At 41.0% G+C, this 24,429-nt stretch overlaps 2 protein-coding genes across 2 annotated transcripts; one reads left to right on the forward strand and one right to left on the reverse strand.

The window, feature by feature from the left end:
* Nucleotides 1-4,480: 4,480 nt before the first annotated feature.
* LOC115665424 ((+)-alpha-terpineol synthase-like) lies at nucleotides 4,481-7,248 on the reverse strand. Its single transcript, XM_056321480.1, has 7 exons — nucleotides 7,114-7,248; nucleotides 6,767-7,025; nucleotides 6,309-6,684; nucleotides 5,968-6,183; nucleotides 5,522-5,660; nucleotides 5,123-5,371; nucleotides 4,481-5,016 (listed from the first exon to the last, which is right to left on the reverse strand). Exons 1-7 carry the CDS (start codon nucleotides 7,237-7,239, stop codon nucleotides 4,714-4,716), a joined length of 1,668 nt encoding a protein of 555 aa, XP_056177455.1. The 5' UTR covers nucleotides 7,240-7,248; the 3' UTR covers nucleotides 4,481-4,713.
* Nucleotides 7,249-12,209: 4,961 nt separating this feature from the next.
* On the forward strand, nucleotides 12,210-14,011 carry LOC130134717 (uncharacterized). The gene is made up of 3 exons (XM_056302348.1): nucleotides 12,210-12,782; nucleotides 12,852-12,919; nucleotides 13,530-14,011. Exons 1-3 carry the CDS (start codon nucleotides 12,234-12,236, stop codon nucleotides 13,531-13,533), a joined length of 621 nt encoding a protein of 206 aa, XP_056158323.1. The 5' UTR covers nucleotides 12,210-12,233; the 3' UTR covers nucleotides 13,534-14,011.
* The last annotated feature ends 10,418 nt before the right edge of the window (nucleotides 14,012-24,429 follow it).

Here is a 24,429-nt window from a genome sequence, read left to right on the forward strand (position 1 = left end):
TTGGACTTTTGCTGACCGAATTCCACTTGATTTAGTTTCCTTCTCCAGTACACGTGGCCATCTTTGACCACGTTATGCTCTTCTTCAGGCGGTGGACATATATGTATTTATAGCTTACACGTTGGTTTTTTAAGTGAGAGCTATTGTTGATGAATCGCTTCAAGCGCCGTTTTGAGTGCTTGATAGTGGAGCAGTGGGCATGCTTTGCTGTGCGAAGAGGTGTAGAGGGACTCTATCATGGGGCTTCAAAGTTTAGATAATTACATCCATGTGCTAGTGTTTTTTAGCTAATTAAATCTCGTGGTAAGATTTGTGAATTCCTTCGCGAGATTGAGAGATTATTTAGTAGAAATTGTGAGGCTAAACACTACGTGAGTTATTGGGTGTACTTGGGGCTTGAGAAACACTTAGAGTGTTTAAGTGACTCGAGTGTGGTTGTAATCTCAATTGTATCGCTTGATCTATAGTGGAATTTCGTGCTGCTCTCCCCGTGGACGTAAGTCACTACGACCGAACCATGTAAATCTGGTGTTCAATTTATTTTCTTGTCCTGTCTATTTTATTATTCGATCGTTTGGCTTCCATAACAATATTTTCTGCATAAAATAAAACTCGATCAACACAAATACCATTAACAATTAGGTAATCGGCGACAACACAAAGCACGGAATAGCATGTGCTTCTTTGCCGAATTTTATGAAGCTTGTACGAACACCCCTCAATAGACTTCAATTACACTAGTTTCAATATCTTAGAGCTCACAGACCCGCCCCAAAAGCTAATAATAACACGTAAGATCAGAGGCTCTCTCCAATAGCAAGACCTTTGTCAATAATGTATCCCTAATCAAGGGGCACGGATACGAATATGGTAGACATAACATGGCCCTTGGTTTGGTGAATGAGCTTTTGAATCTTATAACCATTTGAAGGAACAAGAAGGGGTCTTAAACAAGTCACCGGCATATATTACTTGCTAAAAAGACTGTTTATGATATTTCTTGCGGAGCTGTTTGATTAAATAAGAAAAATAGAAGGTTGGAGTCAGAAAAAGGAAAAAAGAAGAAAGAAAGAAATATTACAATCATGAACTTTAGATATGGTGGTTGGGTCCAAAATCAAGAATTAAAAGAAGGGCACGAACAGATGCTCTTCACATGCAACGATCTCTTGCAGTTTTGTAAACGACCTAACCCCATGTAAGAGATGCTCTAAAGTCAACAAAATTTAAATCAAAGCCGCCCAAAATTCAACATCCTCTTAATAAATAGGATGTTGCTAAAACAAAATTGATAGGAGCCCTTAAATTCTTGGGGCATCTCTCACAAGAAAAATGGACCCTCATTGAACCTAAGCAGATCATTAAAAGGCTCCAACTTTAAGGTCTCTCCCTTAGATTTTTTGGGGTTGTAAAACTCTAAAGGGGATACTGCCTGCTGGAGAGGCAGAAAAAAAAAAAAACAATTCCCCGACAATGGGGGGTCCCTGGATAGTCCGGCGGCCAGGACTTAAAACAAGGCATTGTAGCCCAAGAGGGTGTTTCTTCAGTAAATGAGGTTCAATAAACAACACCCCCACAAAAACAAAGAATTCTGCTTTTGACTTAAATTCATGTTTTTTATTTGTTAAGATCTAGAAACCATCATTAAATACGCAAGCTATTGAGCTTTCGCTCAAGCTATTGAGCTTTCCCTTTTTTTTAATCGTCATAACAGTTAACGACCACAAACTACCTATAATTAAATATAACTCACTTAAATTCCATAATGTAGTTTTTGTGAGATTTTGTGAGACTACTGCCAACTATTATAAAAACTTAGGCTATTAGATGAAGGCGTAGTTTATTATTTAAATATTCTAACATTCTCCCTCACGCATAGGCTAGATTTTATTCGATTGGGGAGGCAAATAGGAGCCTGGAAGATTCGAACTCAGGATGTCCTAGCTCTAATATCATGTGAGATTTTGTAGGACCACTGCCAAGTATTCAAAAAGTTTAAGCTATTAGATGAAGACGTGATTTATTATTTAAATATTCTAATAATTTTAACAATAATTTCCAACTTGAATTGTTAAGTTGGAAATTTAGAACTGCATTCTAGAATTTAGGTGAGTTATATTTAATTATAGGTAGTTTGTGGTCGTTAAGTGTTATGACGCATGGGTTTTTTTTATTGTATCCGCCGCCTGTTTGTAATAGATTTCTCCACATAACTAGCCTTACAGATAAAAGTTTATCAATCAATCAAATTTATAACCAAAAAAAAAATCAAATAAATGCAAATACCGACTGCAAACTCATGTACATACGTCCACTTCTTGTTTGAGAATCTTTCGTGTCTTTTAAATACACAAAAGGGTTATATTTAGGCTCCGTTTGTTTCGCATAAAATGAAATGATTTGGAAAATATTTTCCTAAAATTAATCATTTATATTGCAATATCAACAATAATTTATGTCTAAACATTTTCTTAAATGATGAAAATATTTTTCGTTCTTTTATTATGTAAGCAATATAAGTAATCAGTTTTAGGAAAATGTTTTCCAAATCATTGAAAAACACTTTGAAGTACACTGTTGTGTTTTTATGTGATTTTCCTCTTTGCTTTATTTTTCAATGTGATTTTCTCCATTTTCCACTTTAAATTTCATGTATATTGTGAATTTGTAGCCTTTATTGGCATCATGTTCTTCTCATAGAGCTCAGTTTGGTTATGTTCATAGAAACTTTTTTTTTTCTATTTTTCAAAAGCAAAAAAATTATTTTTTACATGAAATTATCATTTGGGTGGTTATGGATAAAATCAAAATCAACATTAATCTATTTACTTGAGAGCAACACATTTTTCTTTACATAATCAGAAAAGTGATTTTGGTTATCTCTAATTTCATATAAGTGCAGGAAAACAGTTTAAGATCTCTTTTACTTAATAATTTGTATCTTCTTCTTTGCCACAAGAAAGATGAGAGTTCTCAGTGTTGTTAATATTTTTACGAGGGGTGAAATTACTAATTCCTATGATAGCTGCATACATTATTGTCAATAATAACTTCTCTCATATTCATAGGAACCATTAATGATATTATTTTGAATTGAGAGTAGTTCTTTTAATGTTTGAAAGGAATGAACGTGCTACCTTGATTAGTTCTAACTAGACCCATTGAACAGGTGAATCAGATCGAAAATGGTCTGAATCAAATTGACCCATTTACCCGTTTTGATTAATTTTCATGCAATACAAATCTAGTAACCCATACCTGATTCGACCCAAACCCAACTCAAACCGACACGAACCATACTGCTAAAACACTTCTATATTTAACCCGATTTAGGAAAACTCATAACCAAACTGAGGTGAGAGCACGGAGTAAACGAGCTTGAAATCGAGTCTGAACGAGAGAGAGTGAAGAGGGAGTCATAGAGGTGGGTTGGGCTAAAGTAAGTTATGAACCTATTTAACACCCATATTATTTTAGGCTTTTCTATTCTAAACCCATTTTGGATCAGATTGAATATGGGTTACTAGATTTATATTGCATGCAAATATCTCAAAACAGATTAAATGTGTCAATTTGGGTCGGATCTTTTTCAACCCAATTCACTCGTTTGACAAGTCTAGTTAGAACTAATGAAAGTAGCGTGTTCATTCCCTTAAAACATTAAAAGAACTACTCTCGATTCAAAATGATATTCTTAATGTTTCTCGGACGGAAAAAAAATTTAGTGATCAAAAGACAAACAAAAGTTTCAAAGATGCTAATAGTTCTTATGACATAATATGAGAGAAGTTACTATCGACAGTAATGTACGCAGCTATCATATGAATTGGTAACTTGAACCCCTCGTAAAAATACTAACGACACCGAGAGCTCTCATCTTTCTTGTAGCAAAGAAGAAGATACAAATTCTTAAGTAAAAGACATCTACAACTGTTTTGCTCCACTTAAATAAAATTAGAGATAACCAAAATCACTTTTCTGATTATGTAAAACAAAATGTGTTGCTCTCAAGAAAATAGATTAATGTTGATTTGATTTTTGAAAAAATTGATTTTATCCATAACCATCCAAATGATAATTTTATGTAAAAAATAAATTTTTCGCTTTTGAAAAATAGAAAAAAAGTGTCTATAAACATAACCAAACGAGCCCTATGAGAAGAACATGATGCCAATAAAGGCTGCAAATTCACAATATACATGTAATTGAAAGAGGAAAATGGAGAAAAACACATTGAAAAAGAAAGCAAAGAGGAAAATCACATAAAAGCACAACAGTGTACTTCGTAGTGTTTTTCGATTATGAACTTAAACCAAAGGACGATATAGAAATATAGCAGTATGGTTCATAATTATCAACATTCAACCTATTTGATGGTTTAGTGGACGAATTGCAACTTCAACCGCTGTACTCCAACGGGTCCGAAATAGCCTCGCACTGTCCGAAATATAAAGAATTCGACATATTTAGCACAATAATAAAGATAATCACCACAAATATTACAATCAATTACGTTTATCAGCCACAACACAGAGCACGGAATAGCATGTGCTTCTCCGGCGAATTTTATGGAGCTCGTACATCGAACTTCGATAGACTTCAATTACAATAGTTTCAATGTCTTAGAGCTTCCGGAGCCACCCCGAAAGCTTATAATAACACGTAAGATTATAGGCTCTCTCCAACAGCGATACCATTGTCAGTAATGCATCCCTAATCGAGGGGCACGGGTTCGAATAAAGCCATCACAAGATGGTCCTTGGTTTTGTTATCGGGAAGGCCGTGTCCGTCTCCATACTGGTAAAAGCACTGAGAAGCTCGTGCCAAGTTCAAACAAGCACCGAGAAAAGGCGCGAACCCAGGAAATGGGTAGTCCTCAAACACGTCTTTGTTCAATCTCTTCCAGGTCTCGTGCACCAGATGCTTCACGTGTTCCCGCGTGGCCTCTTCCGAAGCGCCGGTTTCATTAATGTAGCATTCGAGCGCCTTGAAGTTGTCTCCTCTTGCCAATTCATACTGTGCATGGACGACATTGATGTTTTACAAACATAAGTCTCAAGATCCGTATAAAATGTTTAAAAAGCGATTATTTACAAGAAGGATAAACGTCAAAGTAAGTTACCGATGAGGTACTGAGATCATTGTTGAGTCGAAGGATTTTGGCAGAACAATGCATGACACTCGGGATTTTCGACACGTAATCAAGTCCCTCTTCCGTCAATTTGTCCGTGGTTAGGAAATAGCTGCCCAACAGCATAATCAGCCCACCGATTGAATCCACCCCAACGTCCATGTACTCCTTCAGTGTTGGTTTAGTGCCCTTGTTGTACCAATTGACCTCCTTTATGTAGGCCTTGCATTCATCCGCCCACTGTAGGATTGAAATTCGGAAAAGTGTGTGAATGACCAAGTCGAGGGACGTTCTTTTCTCCTACTTTTTCGGATTCTCAAACGTTTAAACAGAAGTTTCGTTACAAAAGTAGAAATTGTTAGGTGAAAGATTTTAGCAAATCGAGATTACCACTTTTCGCATGTAAGGAATGGTGTTGATTCCTAGCTCTCTCATCGTCCAATAACCAATTTCGTTGGTCGTGTTGTACAAGGCCATGAAACTATTCCTTATCGTTGGAGGAAGCTTATCAATGTCTGTGATGTCCCACCTAGATAAGATATCACCATTTCAACATTTCGTAAAATTTACCATCACTTGGATACGCTTTTAGTGATACCAGTGAAGGTTAAGTGCTTACTATTACTTTATTCGCCCAAAGCAATCAATTATATTGAGGGGAAAAAAAGCTAATTTAAAAAGTGATATGTTCAAAATACATCGGACAATTTATATCATATAATTCTCAGGATTTGTTTTATCCCTCGCGTCATTCAAAGACTAATTAATCGCTTACCTTTTCTCTTGGCAATAATAGTTACAAAAGAAAATGATGATGGTAATCATATTACACTAACCTGACAATAAAATCTGTTAAGAGCTCAAGTTCTTCCTGCGTCCCATATACATCATAAACGTCATCAATAAGTGTCACCATACAAGTGAGCTTCGTCGTCATTTCCCTGTAAGCTGAATATTGAGGTTCAAAAACCATTGCACAGCACCAAAAATAGTGTTCCACTAGCCTGTCTCTAAAGAAGGTCATCTTGTTCGCGCCAAGTTCAACCCACCACCTGAGAAATTTGCCATACAACGACTAAGTCGATCTGAATGCGCTCCTATATGTTTGGTGTTTGCATGAATTTATATCCTCCCGTCAAATGCATCTATCAACTATAAATAGAGTGCTTGCGCATACCTTGCCATATTGCTAACTTCCTTCTTGTGGACTGATTGCACTAAATTGAAGTCTATTTTAGCCAATCGGAGCAAAGAGGGGATCATGTCTGTCTGTTTCTCGTACATGTCCATGAACCACCGAGCCTCCAACCTGTTTGGCCTCCAATGGATCGGCATATCTAATGCGTGACTCACGTGGCTCGCTAATATAGCGGGAACTTTGTCGAGGTGTAGATCCTTTAGATGCTTGGAAGCAAAGTTCCTAGCTTCATCAAGTATGGTTTCACCTTCCAATCCATGGACAGAAGCTTCATAAAGACCAAGAAGCCCCTTCACATCCTTACTGAGCAATTCGATGAATGTGCCCGTCTTGTTCATAAACCTTTGAAACACATCTATACGTCCAGCAAAAGGAATGGTACGGTAAAATTTGATGCGTCAACATGATTCACAAAAGGTTAAAAAGTTGGCAACTACCTTGCGGTACGGTGTATCCGTGTTGTCTGAGTAGCCGGAATCGAAGGGAAGTGGCATAGAGATCGTCCAAAAGTTGAGCAACTTCGGTGTTGTAGATGAAACTTAGAGCGTTCTTGATCTCCGTCTCGAAATGGTATCCTAGTCCTAGTCTTTGAACCGCATCAATGAACTCGAGCTTGGCTACCTGATTCATCTCCCTGTCGAATATACCCTTGACTTCCTTGTTCAACCTTTGGACTTGCTCCGTATATTTATCCTCCTAGGCACATGAAATTCAGGAGCAGATGTGAATATTTTCCGTAGTTCTTAAGCTAGGCCGGATTTTGTGTTGAAAAAAAAATCATTACCGTGTAATCAACACTGAGTGACTGCAAAAGGCCATAGTCCCAAATGTTAGGTTCCCAATTTGCCGAACGTCTCACAATCTCTTTATCTTCAATCTTCAAAGCTGTGACCAATGCTGGAACAGCCATTGCGAAATTTGTTGCGATTCACTTAGTATGCTAACCATCCTTTATATAGGGGTTGTTGTGGAGGCCCAGTCATGGAAAAGTTTGTAGTTGCTTTCGGTGCAAAATTTTCTATTTACGCAAGCCATTCTCTAAGCATTGTAATTTATGTTCTTATTTTTTTATTTTGCTCCAAAACAGTTGTCCTCGACACACCATATTGATTTGGATGAATAAAAATGTCGCGCTTCAAAAATAGAGGTGTCAACATGGGTCATAAGCCCATTCTTTGACTCATATTTTTACAATCATGTTGTATATAGGTTGTTTAAACACTTAAAAAGGCCAAGTGAAAATGAGTTTAAAAAATTAAAGTTTAATCAGATTGGGCCTTAATAGAATTTTAGATGATTTATTTTTGTTTCTATATGCACACGTTTATATTTCAATTCCTCGAGCATTTTTTGTTTCTTTTAACCACAAATTTATTTTAGGGAAAACGTCACAAAAAGCCCCCAATTATGCCCACCGTGATACATTTACTTTGAACTTTTTTTGTGATATCAAAAACCCCAAACTATACCCACTGTGATGCATTTACCGTGACATTTCTCTTGTGACATAGAAAATCCCAAATTTGTATATATGTGACACATTTACCTTCCATCAACATTCTGTCAGATGAGTTTTTAGTCAAAATAACGTCGTTGTTATTTCACTTAAGCCACGTGGGCATCATGCCAACACCGTTTGCTTTCCAGCATCCATGTAGGCAAATTTTTAATGGTTCTCATTGACGAAACTTTGACAGCGGGTAAATATGTCACACAGGTACAAGTTTGTTATTTTTAATGTCACAAAAAAATTTAGGATAAATGTGTCAGCATAACTTAGGATTTTCGGTGGTTTTTGCCCTTCATTTTAGGGCTGCGTTTTTTCCACTCTCACCATGGTTAAAACACTCCTTGTTACAGTGCTTTGACAATATTAACCCTTGTGGGTCCCATCTTTTTTAAGGGTCCTTCTTTTGGCTGTGGTGTCTCATTTGTTTTCTTCTTTATTTTTTCTCGTGGGTCCCATTTTCCTCTTTCTTTACTTCTCTCCCTTTTCCTCCTTCGTTACTTCTCTCCCTAAGTTCTTAAATTTGGTCATGGTTCAAGCATTGGTGGAATATGTAAAAAAAAAAAACTCTCTTTTGTGGTAAGTCTCTGTTACTTGTCGTCCAGATCACGTCGTAGTCATCGGTTTTTCAATCGTTAACCGAAGTTTGATATCCTGGCTCCCGCATTGAACTTTACGCCTATCAGAACACGGGGATTTGAACCATTGACGGGCAATAGGGCCACCTCATCGCATAAGGGCTCGGACTTAAGAATTGAGTTCGCAATCACCTCTTCAGTCCTCTTAATCACCGGCGGCGGTAGCTTGGTAATTAAGATCGGCGCGGAATTATGAGAGATCGCAAGCACGATGAGGGGCAAATCCTTGCCGATTGCATTTTTGGTTTGCATAAACAACTTAGTGGGAGAGGGGAGATTTGAACCACGTATTTGGAGGCGGGTAGGGGATGGCGAATCGGCAATAGCAGTGACAATTATGACCAAGAAGATAAAGTCGAAGAAGTAGAGATTGCTTATGAGCTTGAAGAGTTTTTGGGCCAGGGCTTCAACTCTTGGATTTGAATCTTTAATGATTTTTTTCTTGTCTTTTTGATCGATCAATCGAAAAGTTTGATGCGAAATAGGATAATTTAAATTTGCCATGAGATGGAAGAAGACTAGTTGGGTGAAGAGGAGGTTTATGCAAATTAGGGCTTCAACACAGATTATTGACATGAGAGAGATATTTTAGAAAGAGAGAACATAGAGAGAAAAAAATGAGAAGAAGGAAAGTGGCCCTGCCAGAAAAGAGAAAGAAGAGAAGCAGTTGAAGAATGCTTAAAAAAAGCGGAACCCACAAAGGTTAATATTGTCAAAACATTATAAGAAGAAGTGTTTTAGCCTTAGTAGGAATGAAAAAGCCGCGATCCTCATTTTATTGCACCTTTAATATATATGGCCGGCACACAATACCAAACCAGTACTATGACAATCAATCAATTCTGCGGCCAAGAAAAATGTTTCAAAAACTAAATCTATTGATTGTCAGCTTTTCTTTTTCTTTTGAGGCCTGTAATTAGTATAGGATGTGTAACGAACGGTTCATTTCACGTTGATCTTTTCTCCAACGTGGGTATTTTAAGTGATCACCACCAGAAGGTGTTGGGTGATGACACCTCCAAAAGTTAACTGTTTCAAATATGTGAGGAGCTTTCGACCAAATATATATATGTGAGGAGCTCAACGAGGGAAGTCACTAAAATTTGTTGATTGAGTATCATAGTCATACTCGACGAGGGGTAAAAAGACACTAGATGGAACTCTACATACCTAAAGCTTGAGGATGCTCGTCTTTCCATGTCCATTTTCCCATTTGATGTACCTTCCCGGCCATGGTCTCTTCTTCGAAATTAGATCAAATTTCTAGCACTAGAAGAAATAACAGGAGATTTGTTCTAATAGCTTGAATACCTAAAAATCTTTAGTAATTTCTTATTTGTTAATTGTTTTTCATGTTTAGGCTCTGTTTGCTTCGCAGAAAATGAATCATTTGAAAAATATTTTCCTAAAAATGATTGCTTGTATCATTTATAAAAATTAATAAATAGAGCATTTAGGACCCGTGGTCAAGTGATGTAGGACACTACTTCAACACCCCCTCTCACTTGCAAGCCACATTATAAGGGCACGTGGAATTTGACTGATGAGGTAGGATGCACATTCACAAAAGGGATTATACTGCCTCTGATACCATATTAGATTTTATGAGATCAGTACTAACTATTCTAAAAAATTAAGCTATTAGATAAAAGTGTGGTTTAATATCTAAATATTCCAACACATACGATGACATCCATAATTAAGGCAAAATCGGGAAATCTACCATCAATTATCACGGAAACAGATGAAAAAATGTTGAGGGCTAAGCAAGATAGTCACTTTAACTCTCGATATGCTTTCGGTCCTTCTTGTTGGTTAAGACGATCGAAGCCGAAGCTAAAATGGGGTCTTTTTCTTTGGCTCCTTCTCATTTGGCTTCATTTACCCACAAGAGCCATGTCCTCCCGTCCATTGTATAGACTTCAATTTTTTTTTTAAATGCCATGTTAGACTTAAAAATTCACTAGAAAAGCCACGTAGAACAAATTGCCGGAATATCTCACCAGAGGCACTGTAGTGATCAATTTTCCATTAATGTGGCACTCAAGTGATCAAAAAAGTTATATGGTACTCATGGTGTCCTTTTTTCCCACAAAAATCTCCACACCAAAAGAAGAAATATGTGGAAGAGAGAATTATGTAATTTATGTATATTTTTGTGTATCTCGTAATGAAGAGTACATGAGCCTAACAAGATTATTCAATCGGAGATATGTACAGTCAAAGAAGATAAATACACAATCTCAAGTGATATGAAATATTAAGGAAATATCGTGAATATCTCTAACTATGCATCTTCCGACTTTAATTTTTACTAAAAAATTAAATAAAATATGTTGTCTCGTTTAAGATAACTAATAAAAGTAAATTAGCAATAGTGGACAAAATAGAAACAATTATTAGGCCAATTATCGTGAAAAACCTAGAATTTTTCACTTTTCTTTTTATCAAATCAGTATCTAAAATAATAAAACAATTCTCCCGGAGACCATCGAATATGAACAGTAAGAAAATGCCCTAGAACGTCTTTGCGACGTCAGGTCAGGAATAAATGCAAAGCACTGTATAAGAAATAGACCGAACGTCGTATAAAATACCCAAGCTCGAAGATCTCCGCTCTCGAAGCCGAAGGTCGTTTGCTATCGATTGCAAATATCACAAAAATCACGGGTAGCAACTATGGGAGACGCACCACCGAAAAAAGCTACATTCAGGCTATTCAGCTGCCAGCTGCCCCTAATGAATAGGGCGTCGCTGATACAAGATCGATATGAGTTTGGTTAGGGTGGCTTTGAATTGTAGGACTTGTCTCACATTCAAACTAAGACACCACCAAACTCCCTTTCCCTCGTACGTTGTGTCGTACCACGCCCACAGATAGAGAATCTGCTATGATGGTTGTTGCACATGAATGAGCTCTAATTGAAGCTTCTATTATTGATTGGTTGAACGAAGGAGTCCCATACCTAAGTCACAATCTAGGACAATAGTTATTCACGATTTAGTGAAATTACTTCTTCTAACAATAAAGTCTAATTATATCCGAACTTCATCAAGTATCTCACAAAAGAACACAAAGTTTGGCTTCCAACCCAAAAAGTCCGCCCTTTTAGCTTCTATCTATAGTAGTTGTTAGAAATTTGACATGTTGATCGGAATGTACTATATGTCTCTCGGATTTAGGTGACATGGAGCGAGGGCAAATAAAAAGACGGCCGCATCACTCCATAAATTGCTAAAGAAAAGTGAGAAATATTAGTTAGTCTTTACTTTCCAACCTAGTGAGAGGCCACTCCACTCACTGATCATCACGTGTCCAAATGGCATCTACTCGTCGGAGCTTTCAAAACCAAAAGAAGAATCACATGGGACGCAAACTTTCTCATTCACGGCATCCAGCAAGGACTTCTGTCGTGGCTCGAGCGTTAGTTAGTGTTCAAATTCATTAATTAATCAAATCTAGCTATTAGCAATAGGTTAGACGAGAATCTTCTCCTTGCTTCTATTGTGTGTACCAACATAGAAAACGCGAGATGTAGCTTTCGACTGACCCATCTAAACCATCTACTAATCATATGATCAATATAGCAAAAATTGGAAGCTACCCAGATGCCACCATAGTCACCAGAACTGATAAATTATAAAGAAAATAGTATGATTAAATTACTTCCCTTGAAGGGTACGTGAGCATCTTCAAAATTTTTCATTTTTAAATTTTATTTTTTGGAATCTCTCCTTTCTCTCTCTCTCCCTCCATTAATGTTGAAGCAGGCTTCCTTACTGATAAAACAATCTCTCTCCCTTTGCTTCTTCGCTTCCTCTTCTCTTTTTCTTCGCTTCCTCGGCTTCCCCTTTAGGCAAAGCAAATCATCTCCGTCCGACAATGGCCTTACACTGCAAAATCACCTCTTCACTCTGCACTTGACCTCTCTTCTTCAACCCTCACTTCAGCCATCTCCGAATGCCCTACTCTTCTCGCTCTCTCTCAAGACCCCTCCTCTCTTGCAGCCCACCCACCACGGCCCTTGCTTCCATGCCTTCGCATTCAAAACAGCGAGCCCGACAGCCTCGGACTCGGCCCGGATCGTTCGGAAAGTTTTCCTCTTCCTGCCCAGGGTCAATCCGGCCGAGGGTCACGCCCAGATTAAGGAAGTGAAGTTCGTGAAGAGCAGTGGGAGGGCCAAGGATTGTCCCGAAATGGGAGGCCCGAGTTTGCAATTATGGGTCCGTCTAATGGGGGCAAGTCTTGGCATATCAATGCTCTGGTTCAGAGGAAGAAGGAAGTTACAGTTAAATCCAAGAAACCAGGTCCTTTCTATTCCTTATGGTTTTACTTTTTTCGCGTGGGATGGGCTGATTGATTGATGTATTTTGCAGGCAAGAGAGCTTATAAATCACTTCTTGGTGAACAAGAGTTGGTACGTTGTGGATTTGCTGGGTTACGGGTGAGCTTTAAGCATCTGGCTTTTGGCTTGCTTAAATTTTTCAGCTGTGTGGCGGCTTATAAATGCAAAAAAAAATCGCAGAATGTGAGCTAATATGTAAGTTTTGTTTCTGGGAATGCTGCAACTAATCGAGTGAGGTAAGTCGATTCAAAGCTGTTAGAGTGGGAAACTGGAAAATCGTTGGATCACAACTTGTTGACGAGCCTTCAAAACTTGATTAATTGCGCTCAAATGGTTTAAGCATTTTTTACCTGTCACTTTGGATATGCCAAGGTAGTAATTCTTTCAGCTAACATGTAGAGGCTGGAAATTCCGTCTCCAACTTAAGGTCTTTCTGTTCCTCACGTAGTGGACCCTTTGACAAGCGGCAAAGTATTAGTTTCCGTCTTTCGATTTAAATCGTGAAGTGGAAGAAGTAAATTTTTACATGCTTTGTCTTCATACTATGCTTTTTCATTGTTGCCTTTGTCAATCAACAGTTCCATGGAATGAGTAGAATAAAAATAAACAGTTAAAGGATTCTTCGAGCTAAAAGATTAGTTTTGCTAATTAACTCTCCCATAAAAATAGCTCTCCATTCACTCTTTTCATTGCCGCTTATCTATCATAGCTGACAGAGGATACGAGTAAAAATTACCAAGTCAGTGAGTAGAATGTTGACAAACAAAGGTCGACTCAAGTGACAAAAAGGCTCCGTTGACAGAGTGGGAATGAAGTAACCATCCAAGTATTGAAGCCAACAATTTTGGATGCAACTGCATGACAGATATTCGTTAAAGGGGGAACTCAAGGCAATCGTAGAGTAGTGGAGCCAAGAAGTTCATGAGCAACTGATAGTGAAAATTGTGGAAAAGTGGAAAAGACAACTGTGGAAGTAGCGGAGGAGAAGCAATCATTGAAGCGGTAGAGTGGTTCATTTTTTAGTAACTGTTGGTAATAGAGATTGCTGAATTGTAAGAATTGCATAGGGTATATTCAATTTCTTTTTTAATCGTTGATAACTATCGGTAGTAGATATAAATACTTCAATTGTAGTTTGTAGAAGAGACCGCCAATCAATCAAAGAAAACCAATAGTTCAATTTTTTCTTCCTATTTTTAATATTTCATTACCTTTACATGGTTGACATGATTATCTCCAATCTCACATTTTTAATTTTCTCTTGGTTTGCGTTTCCTGTTTAAGAATTAACAAAGGACTATTTATACCCTTTGTTGATTTACTCATCGATCCATGCTTTGAAATGTATTTCCTCAACACTTTTCGACAAAACAAGTTGATTGGATTATAATTACATCTAGCAAGCTCGTGCTATGCATGGGAATTGATGGATTAATTTCTTGGTTACTCCAAAATCCATTAGATATTATTAGCAATGCGCTAATCTGTGGCAAATCATTAATGAAATTAGACATATAAAGAAATATGAATGATAACTTTGTTGGGAAAATTACCAAAAAAGTCATAAACCTTTTGTAAATGTGCCAATTCAGTCCTAAACCTTTTTTTTTTGCCATTTCAATCCTAAACCTTTTACAATTGTGCCAATTCAGTCCATCCGGCCACTTTTGGTCGGCCGACGCTGACGTGGACGCCGGCCGGCGCCGACGTGGCATTATTTTAATATTTTTTTCCTTTTTTTTTCCTTCTTCCCCCTGGCCGGAGGATCGCCGGCGAGGTGACCTCACCGGCCATGGCGAAGCCGACCTCGCCGGCCATGGGCGAGGTCGAGCTCGCCCGGCCATGGCGAGGTCGAGCTCGTCGGCCATGGGCGAAGTCGACCTCGCCCGGCCATGGCGAGGTCGAGCTCGCCGGCCATGGGCGACGGCGAGGCCTCGCCCGGATCCGGCGAGACCTCGCCGTCGCCGGGCGAGGTCGAGCTCGCCGGCGACGGCGAGGTCTCGCTAGATCCGGGCGAGGCCTTGCGTCGCCCGGCGAGCTCGACTTCCCCATAGCCGGCGAGCTCGACCTCACCATGGCCGGGCGAGGTCGACCTCGCCCAGCGACGGCGAGGTCTCGCCAGATCTGGGCGAGGCCTCGCCGTCTCTGGGCGAGCTCGAGCTCGCCGGCCATGGGCGAGGTCGAGCTCGCCCGACGACGGCGAGGCCTCGCCCGGATCCGGCGAGACCTCGACGCCGCCGGGCGAGCCCGACCTCGCCCAAGAACGGCGAGGTCTCGCCGGATCCGGGCGAGGTCTCGCCGGATCCGGGCGAGGCCTCGCCGTCGTCGGGCGAGCTCGGCCTCGCCCATGGCCGGCGAGCTCGACCTCGCCGTCGCCGGCGAGCTCGGCCTCGACCATGGCCGGCGAGGTCGACCTCGCCATGGCCGGGCGAGGTTTTTGAGCGAGGCCTCGCCGTCGCCCATGGCCGGCGAGCTCGACCTCGCCATGGTCAGGCGAGGTCGACCTCGCCCATGGCCGGCGAGGTAGGCCTCGCCGGCGAGCCTCCCCCTGGCTGGTCCAAACAAGGGGAAGAAGGAAAAAAAAAAGAAAAAAAATATTAAAATAATGCCACGTCAGCCGGCCGGCATCCACGTCAGCGCCGGCCGGCCAAAAGTGGCCGGATGGACTGAATTGGCATAATTGTAAAAGGTTTAGGACTGAAATGGCCAAAAAAAAAGGTTTATGACTGAATTGGTACAATTGCAAAAGGTTTAGGACTTTTTTGGTAATTTTCCCTAACTTTCTTTATACGTAATACATATTTTGCTATTATGAAATGTTTGAAAAGTCAGTCAAGCATGAGTTGCCAGGATTGTGATTATGCAATTTTTCAATAACATGAATTTTAGTCTTCATTCAACTATGAGTTAATATGCGCTCTAAATGCCATACTCTTCGAATTTGAAAAGTTACCCTCTCTCCCTCTCTGAATCTTTTTTCATCTCTAGCACTTCTGGAAGGGAGGGATTTGACCTAGATCGCTCCCTCCCCTCCTAGCTGTTTTTCCTTTCATTTCCTTATATTCCTTTTGATCTAGTTTTAGATCTAGGAGCTTTGTTCTCCGGATCTTATATTAGGGAGCTTTTCTCTCCGATCTAATTCTAGATTTTGGAGTTTTAATGATTAAGTTTTCCACCTCCAGTTTTAATGGTGTTCACAGCAGTTTCGGTGTCAAATCTATGCTCATTCAACGTGTTTTAGTTACAAGCTTTGGCGCATCGCATTGGCTACAGAGCTTGCTATCACAAGTATCAAATCTAAGTTTTTTCAACATGTTTATGTTGTCCCCGTACAGTAATGATGTTGGGGATGCCGAACCTAGGCGCACACTGCCGAAAGGCAAAACCGTAACTATAGATGGAGATCTCGGTGTGTGCTTATCATTGATGATGCTGTGTGATTCAGTGATCGGCCGTCAATTCTTTTGCTTGGATGCAGTCACAGATCTATTCTTGAAAGACGAGCGATTGATTATCTCAAGATATGCCTTGATTTCTGATTTTTGGTTTGTTTTGGAGTTTTGTGGGCTTGCTTTGTTATTGTGACTTTTGAGATATCCTATCATGTATCATTTCGGTAATGGATGGAAATTTGTTTTGACCGAAAAAAAAACTATGAGTTAAGATGAGTTCTTTAGATAAAAAACTATCACCTATATATATATGTTGACACCTAAATTTTGATTAATCATTTCGAAATTAATTACATAGAAAACTAGGAATTAATCTTTAACCCTAGACAAAAATGTTAAAATTATATTGCTTAGCATATAGTTTAGTTGCATTTTGCTTCGGACCGGAAGTGGTAAATAAACCCAAATCAGTTGCGCAAATTTGGCCCGCACATCAAGCTAAACTCAACCAGGCTAGAGAGCATTGTGGCCAAAAATTTCAAGGCAAGACGGGCCTAATTGTGCTTAATTTGATCATATTCCAGCCCATTGAAGTTTAAATACAAGTTGGCCTTAGGTTATTAGAGCCCATCACATTGAACAAGGGCTTAATTTAAGCTCGCGGTAGTGAGATAAACCTGGGTTAAAACTATAAATACATAGTTATGCCTCTGAATTGAGAGGTCAGCAACATTTTTCTCAGAACACAAGAGTGAAACACGTGAGGAAGAGAGAAAAGAGAGGGGGAAGTCACAGCCAAACCCGAAGGCCACGACCCCCTCCCTCTCCGCCACGGCTCCCCGATCCACGGCTCAGCTGCTATTCCGCCACACCAGAGATCTTGCTACCCCCACTCTCCCTGATCTGTTGTGCCGAGCCAACCCCAACTCTAGTTGATGCTTCCCGCGACGCTTGCTACTCCGTCACAATGCCAAGTTAATGAGAAGTATTAACCGCACGAGACATGTGAAACACGCTCCAATTAATCCATAATCTTAGACAAATTTATGCAAATCTGGTTTCGGCATTCCGTCGAACACATGATGAGTGTCTTAGGTGAGGATCTTATATGCAAAACTAGAGTAAGTTTTTGATTCCATAATATGACATTAGTAGAAATCCATACCAAATGGCGAAATAAGGTAATGAAGAAAAATGGCGTTGGATGGTGTTCAACGGCAACCATAACAGCTCCAACTAGACTCAAATTGACGATGAGGAGAGTTGTGATAGCAAAGACGAGTGAGAAAGAAGAGTTGGATATCGCTGAAGGGCAAGAGACACCGAGAAGCAGACCCCAGTAGCAGCGTTTCCCTTGAGAGACCTGATTCGATGCTGTTGCAGAAAAGTGAGGTTCAAGGATATGATGTTCCTACTGGGAGAGAAGACGAGGTCGCCGGATGTGATGTTGATTGGAGCGGATCGGCGGGATCCGACGATCGAAGCTCAACTATGCGATTAAGAGCAACATGAAAACCAGCAAGGAGGGGGAGATAGGCGACTCAGTCTTTAATATAAAAATCTGACATGGACTCATTTGTAATATAAAAATGCCAAAGTTGGATAAAAAAAATTAATTATAAAAGCCACGGAATCATTTTGATCGGAATTTCTCGTCGGAGGCACTTAGGTAATCGTTTTATGTCCGATTTGGCACTTAAGTGATCCGTCGAAAACTTTTGACACTAAAGTGAGCGCCGAGCACAACTTTTGACACTTTTAGTATCCTTCTACCTTCTTTTCAAGATAGTTTCTACAAGATAGTTATATTTCTATTATTGGCTTTAATGGAAGTATTGACTTTAAGATATAATGTCTCACATAAGAAAACAATGACCTACTCTCTTTTTTTGCATAAGGACACAAAAAGCGCCAAAAGTTTCATATGGCGCTCACTTTAGTACTAAAAGTTTTTGCCAACTCACTCAAATGCCAAATCGGAGAAAAAACAATCACTTAAGTACCTTCGGCGAGAAATTTCGATCAAAAATATTACGTGGCGTTTATAATTAAACTTGGGAAGAAGGACACTAGAAGTGTCAAAAGTTGTGTACAGCGCTCACTTTAGTGCCAAAAGTTCTCACCGACTCACTTAAGTGTCAAATCAGAGAAAAACAATCACTTAAGTGCCAACGGCGAGAAATTCTAGCCAAAATAATTACGTGGCTTTTATAATTAAAAAAATAAGCTGAGTTGGCGTATTTGTTAAAAAATCCAATCCACGTGGATTTTTGCCCCTCTCTCTATAGAGTTTCGCTCTCTCTCTTGCTTTGTGTGTGCTTTTCGACTCCATTTTTAGCTTCCTCAAGATCATCACTGACCAAGACATCGAAGATAAGCTCATCTTTAACCTTGAGTTAGGAATGATTCTCTCCCAAGAGGAGTTCTCTCCCTATCCTCTTTGTGATAGGTTTACCCTCAAACCCTAACTCACCCCGTTCCATCCTCAACCCTACTATAATCCCCAACCTCTCCGCAAGATAATCCCAACCTCTTCTTATCCCCAGTCATCTTACTCGCCAAAATCCTCCTGTTTGTTCGTGCCCTAACCCAAGCTTCCCCTTCCCGAGTCAATGGAACAAGGAAGTCTCGGGAAGCTCATAGTGATGGAGTAGCCTGCCACCTTGCGTTTGGACCCAATGCTTCCTCTTCCACGTCACAGATTCGGGAAGCGTTTCGTCGGTCAGGTGTTACTCACCATCCCTTCACGCATTCTTCTCTCAATATTCCTCCCATATACCCTCATAAACCACGCAATTTACAACCCTGCCTCAGTAAATAAATCATCCCACCCTCCTTCACCACCTTTCTCTCCCCTGCTTTCAGCTGTCTAAGGAGTGTTCATATAAAGTTGAAACAGCCATGTTTTTCACGCCATCGTACTCAAGCAAAGAGCTATAGTCGATGCCGCCTCTAGCAGTGCAGATTTCCCAACATCAAACAGGGGAGGGTCGTTCAAGCACATTGCTAGATGTGGTAGTCAGAGTAGGATAGTCTGTTCCCTCTTTCCCAGTAGCTGAGATGGAAGGTGAGGTAGGCTATGACGCTCGCTTGGCTGCTCTGTGTAGAGAGCTGGGGAACCTTTGGTCAGAAGATGATATAGTGTTATTAAAAGGCGATATCCCTGTAGAAAAACAAAAAGAATGTGAGCTAACATTGTACGGGAAGTTGTATTCGAAGCCAAATGTGAACTATCAAGCCTTTCTAAATACGATGAAGAGAGCGTGGAAAACTGACAAGTTAGAGTGTGAGTTGATTGAGCCGGGGTTTTTCTCTTTCTCGTTTATCTCGATAGAGGAGAAAAAGAGAGTATGGGAAATAGGCCCATGGTCCTTCTCTAGTAACTTACTTGTCCTCCAACAAGGTGATCCGGATACTCCCGACCATTGCTATGAGTTTACACACTGTGCTTTTTGGGTACACTTAGTAGGCATCCCCCGAGGGAGGTTATCTGACGAAGTGGTTCGGGAGGTGGCAGGGAAAATCGGCAAAGTTTTGGAAGTGAAATTCGAATCGAAAGGAGTTGGCCCTCACAAGAGCTGCAAAGCAAGGGTCCATATGGACCTCTCAAAGCCTTTGAAAACAGGAACCATTGTTGATCTAGAGTACAAGAAAATCTGGGTGGACTTTAGATACGAAAGACTCCCACATTTCTGCTACTCTTGTGGGAGGATAGGCCATTACGCTACCTACTGCAAAGTAGTTCCGTATGAGGAGTCGAGGCTCAACGAAAATACTAGGGGTAAATTCGGGCAATGGCTGAGAGCGGAAGTACGCGAACACAGCCCCTTTTGGAAGATCTTCTATGGAAAAAATATTCTGTTGCCTGAGGATGATGAGATTATTCCGGAAACGCCAAGGGAATTAATCCCAAGGGAGCTGGTAATGCCTAGAACAAAGGGTAAGGAAGTAGCCGGGTTGCTTGGAGATAAGCCACATGTAGCAAATCCAAGGGTAAGGAACTCACTAACAGAATTGGGAGGCGAAAATCAGCAATGCAACACCAAGCAAGACACCCAAATGATCCAGATTGATTCGGATAGTAAGGGCAAGTCAGTGAAGACCACAAGGAAGGAGAAGATCAATCTGAAATCTTTTAAGAAGGTAGCAGCAGCAAAGAAACAGAAGAAAGTAATCCCACTTGTACTGCGTGAGCTTCTCAACCGACCCTTTAACGAGGAGTCACTCCTTGATGCTCCAATCCATTTGGCGGAAGGAAGAAATGAACGGGCTCTGGTGGCTAGCCCTAATAAGCCACCGGGGGTTATATGAAACTATTGTGCTGGAACTGCCAGGGGCTGGGCAATCCCCTGACAGTCCAGCATCTTCGAGCCTTAGTGGCTCAAGAAAGGCCCGATTTAGTTTTCCTTAAGGAAACTAAAAACCAGAGATCAGTCGTGGACAGAGTTAGGAGGCGAATCCAATTCCAATACTCGGAAATAGTGGACCCTATAGGGATAGCTGGTGGTTTGGCTGTGATGTGGACTGATAGTGCGACAGTAGTTGTGGAAAACAGCTCTAGAGAGTTTATAGATATATCGTGCAGAGACCAAGACAGTGGAGATCTAATGCGCATAACTTTCCTACATGCCCCCACAAATTTTCAGGAAAGGCTCTAGCTGTGGAATCAAATACAAGCTTTATATTCAGCTAATAACCTCCCCTGGATTTGTGTTGGGGACTTTAACGAAATCCTGTACCATTGGGAAAAGGTGGGAGGTAGTGTTGCAGATCACTACAGGCTAGTCGCGTTCCGAGATTTTCTAAATAGATGCTCACTCATGGACATTGAAAGTAAGGGCTGCGCATTTACTTGGGCGAACAACAGGGATGGAGAAGCTCTAGTGCGGAAGAGGTTAGACAGGGTCCTATGTAACATTAATTGGAGAGTGCGGTTCCCCAACGCGGAAGCTTACGCCTTACCTGCAATAGGATCCGACCACAGCCCAATCCTTTTGTCTCTCTCCCCAAGGATGACCGAGCGGAAAAAGGAATTTAAGTTCGAGGCGTTTTGGCTAGTGGAACCAGAGTGTAAGGAGTTGGTGAAGGACATATGGAGCGGACCGGAAAACATCTCAGTAGCGTTCGGGAGCAAACTGAAAAAGACTACTGAAGCATTGATATTGTGGAGTAAGAAGAAATTCTCCAATGCCCATAACCGAATTGAATTATTAAAGAGAAGACTTATAACCCTCACAAATTCAGGTTTAGGTGTTTCCAGCAGAGAAGAAATCCAGCAAATCAAACAGCAAATAGAGAAATTGTGGAGGCAAGAAGAGCTATATTGGGGTATGAGATCTCGTATTAACTGGATTAAATGGGGAGATAAAAACACGAAATATTTCCATGCCGCCACGGTTCAGCGCAGACAAAGGAACAAAATATCAATGCTGAAAATAGATGATCTTTGGTGTCGTGAACCAAATGGACTGAAGCAACACATCGCCAGTTTTTACGAGTCCCTGTACGAAACTGTTGAACCAGGAACTTCGAACCGATATTAGACCAGTGCATTTTTCCTGCCCAAGATGGGATGAATGAGGCATTAATGGCGCCGGTGACCTTAGAAGAGGTAAAGCAGGCGACCTTTCAGCAAGGGGCAGCAAAGGCACCGGGACCCGACGGGATGAAGGGTCAGTTCTACCATCATCATTGGGAGGACATTCAACATGACCTACATCGGCTAGTAAGCAACTTCTTCCAATCAAGTATCTTTGACCCAGAACTCAACAAAACACATATAGTTCTCATCCCTAAAGTTTCCAGCCCAGAAAGTATCACACAATTCAGACCCATTAGCCTGTGTAAATTCAGCTACAAGATCATATCCAAGGTAATGGCGAACCGCCTTAAGCCCTGGCTCCCGAACCTTATTGCAATAGAACAAAGCGCCTTCATTTGCGAGAGGCAAATTCAGGATAACATTTTAATAGTCCAGGAGATCCTACACCAACTGAGAACTAGGGTAAGAAAACGGAAGTTTCAGGCGATTCTCAAGCTGGATATGCAAAAAGCATATGATAGAGTGGAATGGGATTTCCTATGCGCCTGCATGCTGAAAATGGGTTTCTGTGAGGAATGGGTGTCTTTGGTGAAGCAGTGTATCTCCACAGTTTCTTTTAGTGTCAAAGTAAACGGGGAGCCTTTATAATATTTCCAACCTTCCCGGGGAATTAGACAAGGTGATCCACTTTCTCCTTACTTATTTATAATCATGGCCAATGTGCTCTCTGCCCTTCTGAGAAAGGCGATGGAGGAGGGGAGTATAAAGGGGATAAGCCTGAATAGAACATGCCCTACGTTGTCACACCTACTCTTTGCCGATGATGCGATATTCTTCCTGAATGGGACTATTGGGGAGTGTCAGAATCTGGCCAATATCTTAAATTAATATTGTTTCGCTTCGGGACAAGCAATCAATCTGAACAAATCGGGGATCTTTTTTAGTGCGGGCTGCCCCCAAAACCTCAAGAGTAATCTAGCTGCTGAATTGAGAGTACCTATTATGGAGAAAACTGGGAAATACCTCGGCATCCCGTCAGACTGGGGGCAAACAAAAAAACAGATGTTCGCGTGGATTCTAGCAAGGGTAAACATGAAGATGGAGGGCTGGAAAGAAAAATTGCTTTCTAAGGCGGGCAAGGAGACTTTGATCAAAACAGTGGTTCAAGCACTACCCCAGTATGCAATGTCGATATTCAAAATTCCCATTTCAGTGTGCAAGGCAATCGAACGGAAAATTGCACAATTTTGGTGGAAACAAAACTCATCCAGATCTGGTATCCATTGGAAAAAGTGGGAAATCCTAAAAGAGAGGAAAATAGATGGAGGTTTGGGCTTCAGGGACCTCGTAACTTTCAACAAGGCAATGCTAGGAAAGCAAGCATGGAGACTAGCACAAGATCCATCTGCTCTATGGAGCCAGTTACTAAAAGGAATTTACTTCCCAAATGGAAGCTTTTGGAAAGCAAAAAAGGGTTCTCGCCCTTCGTGGGGGTGGCAAAGCTTGTTGATGGGAAGGGATGCGATAAGCCCAGAAGTCAAATGGCTGGTTGGCAATGGAGAGAGTATCAACATAAGAGAGGACAACTGGTTGGAACAAGGAATGATTGGGGGTCCAGCTAATCGAGAAGATCCCCAACGAGTCGCCGAACTGATTGATCACAGAACAAATACATGGAATGAAAACCAATTGCATGAGCTCTTTGAAGAGGAAATTGTGAAAGAAATTCTTGCTATACGAATCAAGCCAAACCAGGACAGGGATAAACAGATATGGGCTGGAAATTCGACAGGGGAGTACACGGTAAGACATGGGTACACCAGTCTTCGCGCATCTATACCCAAGAACACAGAACAAGCATCACCATCTTACTAGACGCCCCGATCCCTATGGACTAAAATTTGGAAACTACACACTGAACCCAAAATCCGTTTCTTCTTGTGGTGTGTGTGCCGAAATGCTCTACCCACAACGGAAAATTTATACAAGAGAAAGGCAATACCTGACCCGATTTGCCCAATATGCAGGAAAACTCCAGAGACCACGGAGCATCTCTTCATCCTGTGCGACTGGACCAAGGAAATTTGGTCAGATCCGAGGCTAAAGGTGGACGCTTCTCCGCAAAACATAACAAGAATGGATAAGTGGGTTGACGAAGTACTCACCTGCGACTCAGATTTGTCCTATCGCGAGGGGCTAGCAGCAATACTGTGGCTGATCTGGAAGGCGCGGAACGCCCAGGTATTTCAACAAAAAAGACTCAAACCAGGAGTAATTGTAGACGATGCCCTTCTGCTGAGTAGGAACTACCGTAGGCAAAACTCAATACAGCAGAGTAGCTGGTCAGAGAAGACCACACCTGAATAGTGGTCGCTACCACCAATAGGGACGTGGTTTTTCAACGTCGACGGATCTTGGGTCGAGGGCAAAACAGAGGGATCGGTAGCCGGAGTATGTCGGGATTACAGGGGAGTGTTCGTGGCTGGGTTTGCAGAGAGGATGACTGCTTTTTCTCCTCTTGAAATTGAAGCCATAGCGGTGAAAGAAGCACTGCTTTGGCTGCGGGGAGCATCTGACCAGAAAAAGGAATCTGCAGAGCATGTATGTATTTTGTCTGATAACGAATCCACTGTTAGATATACTGTGCAGCCGACCCGGAGCCCATGGGCTTTGAG

Source organism: Syzygium oleosum, unplaced genomic scaffold, assembly GCF_021117445.2.
Source record: "Syzygium oleosum isolate NSW1041296 unplaced genomic scaffold, Sole_v2.1 Sole_v2.23, whole genome shotgun sequence".
Lineage (NCBI taxonomy): Eukaryota > Viridiplantae > Streptophyta > Magnoliopsida > Myrtales > Myrtaceae > Syzygium > Syzygium oleosum.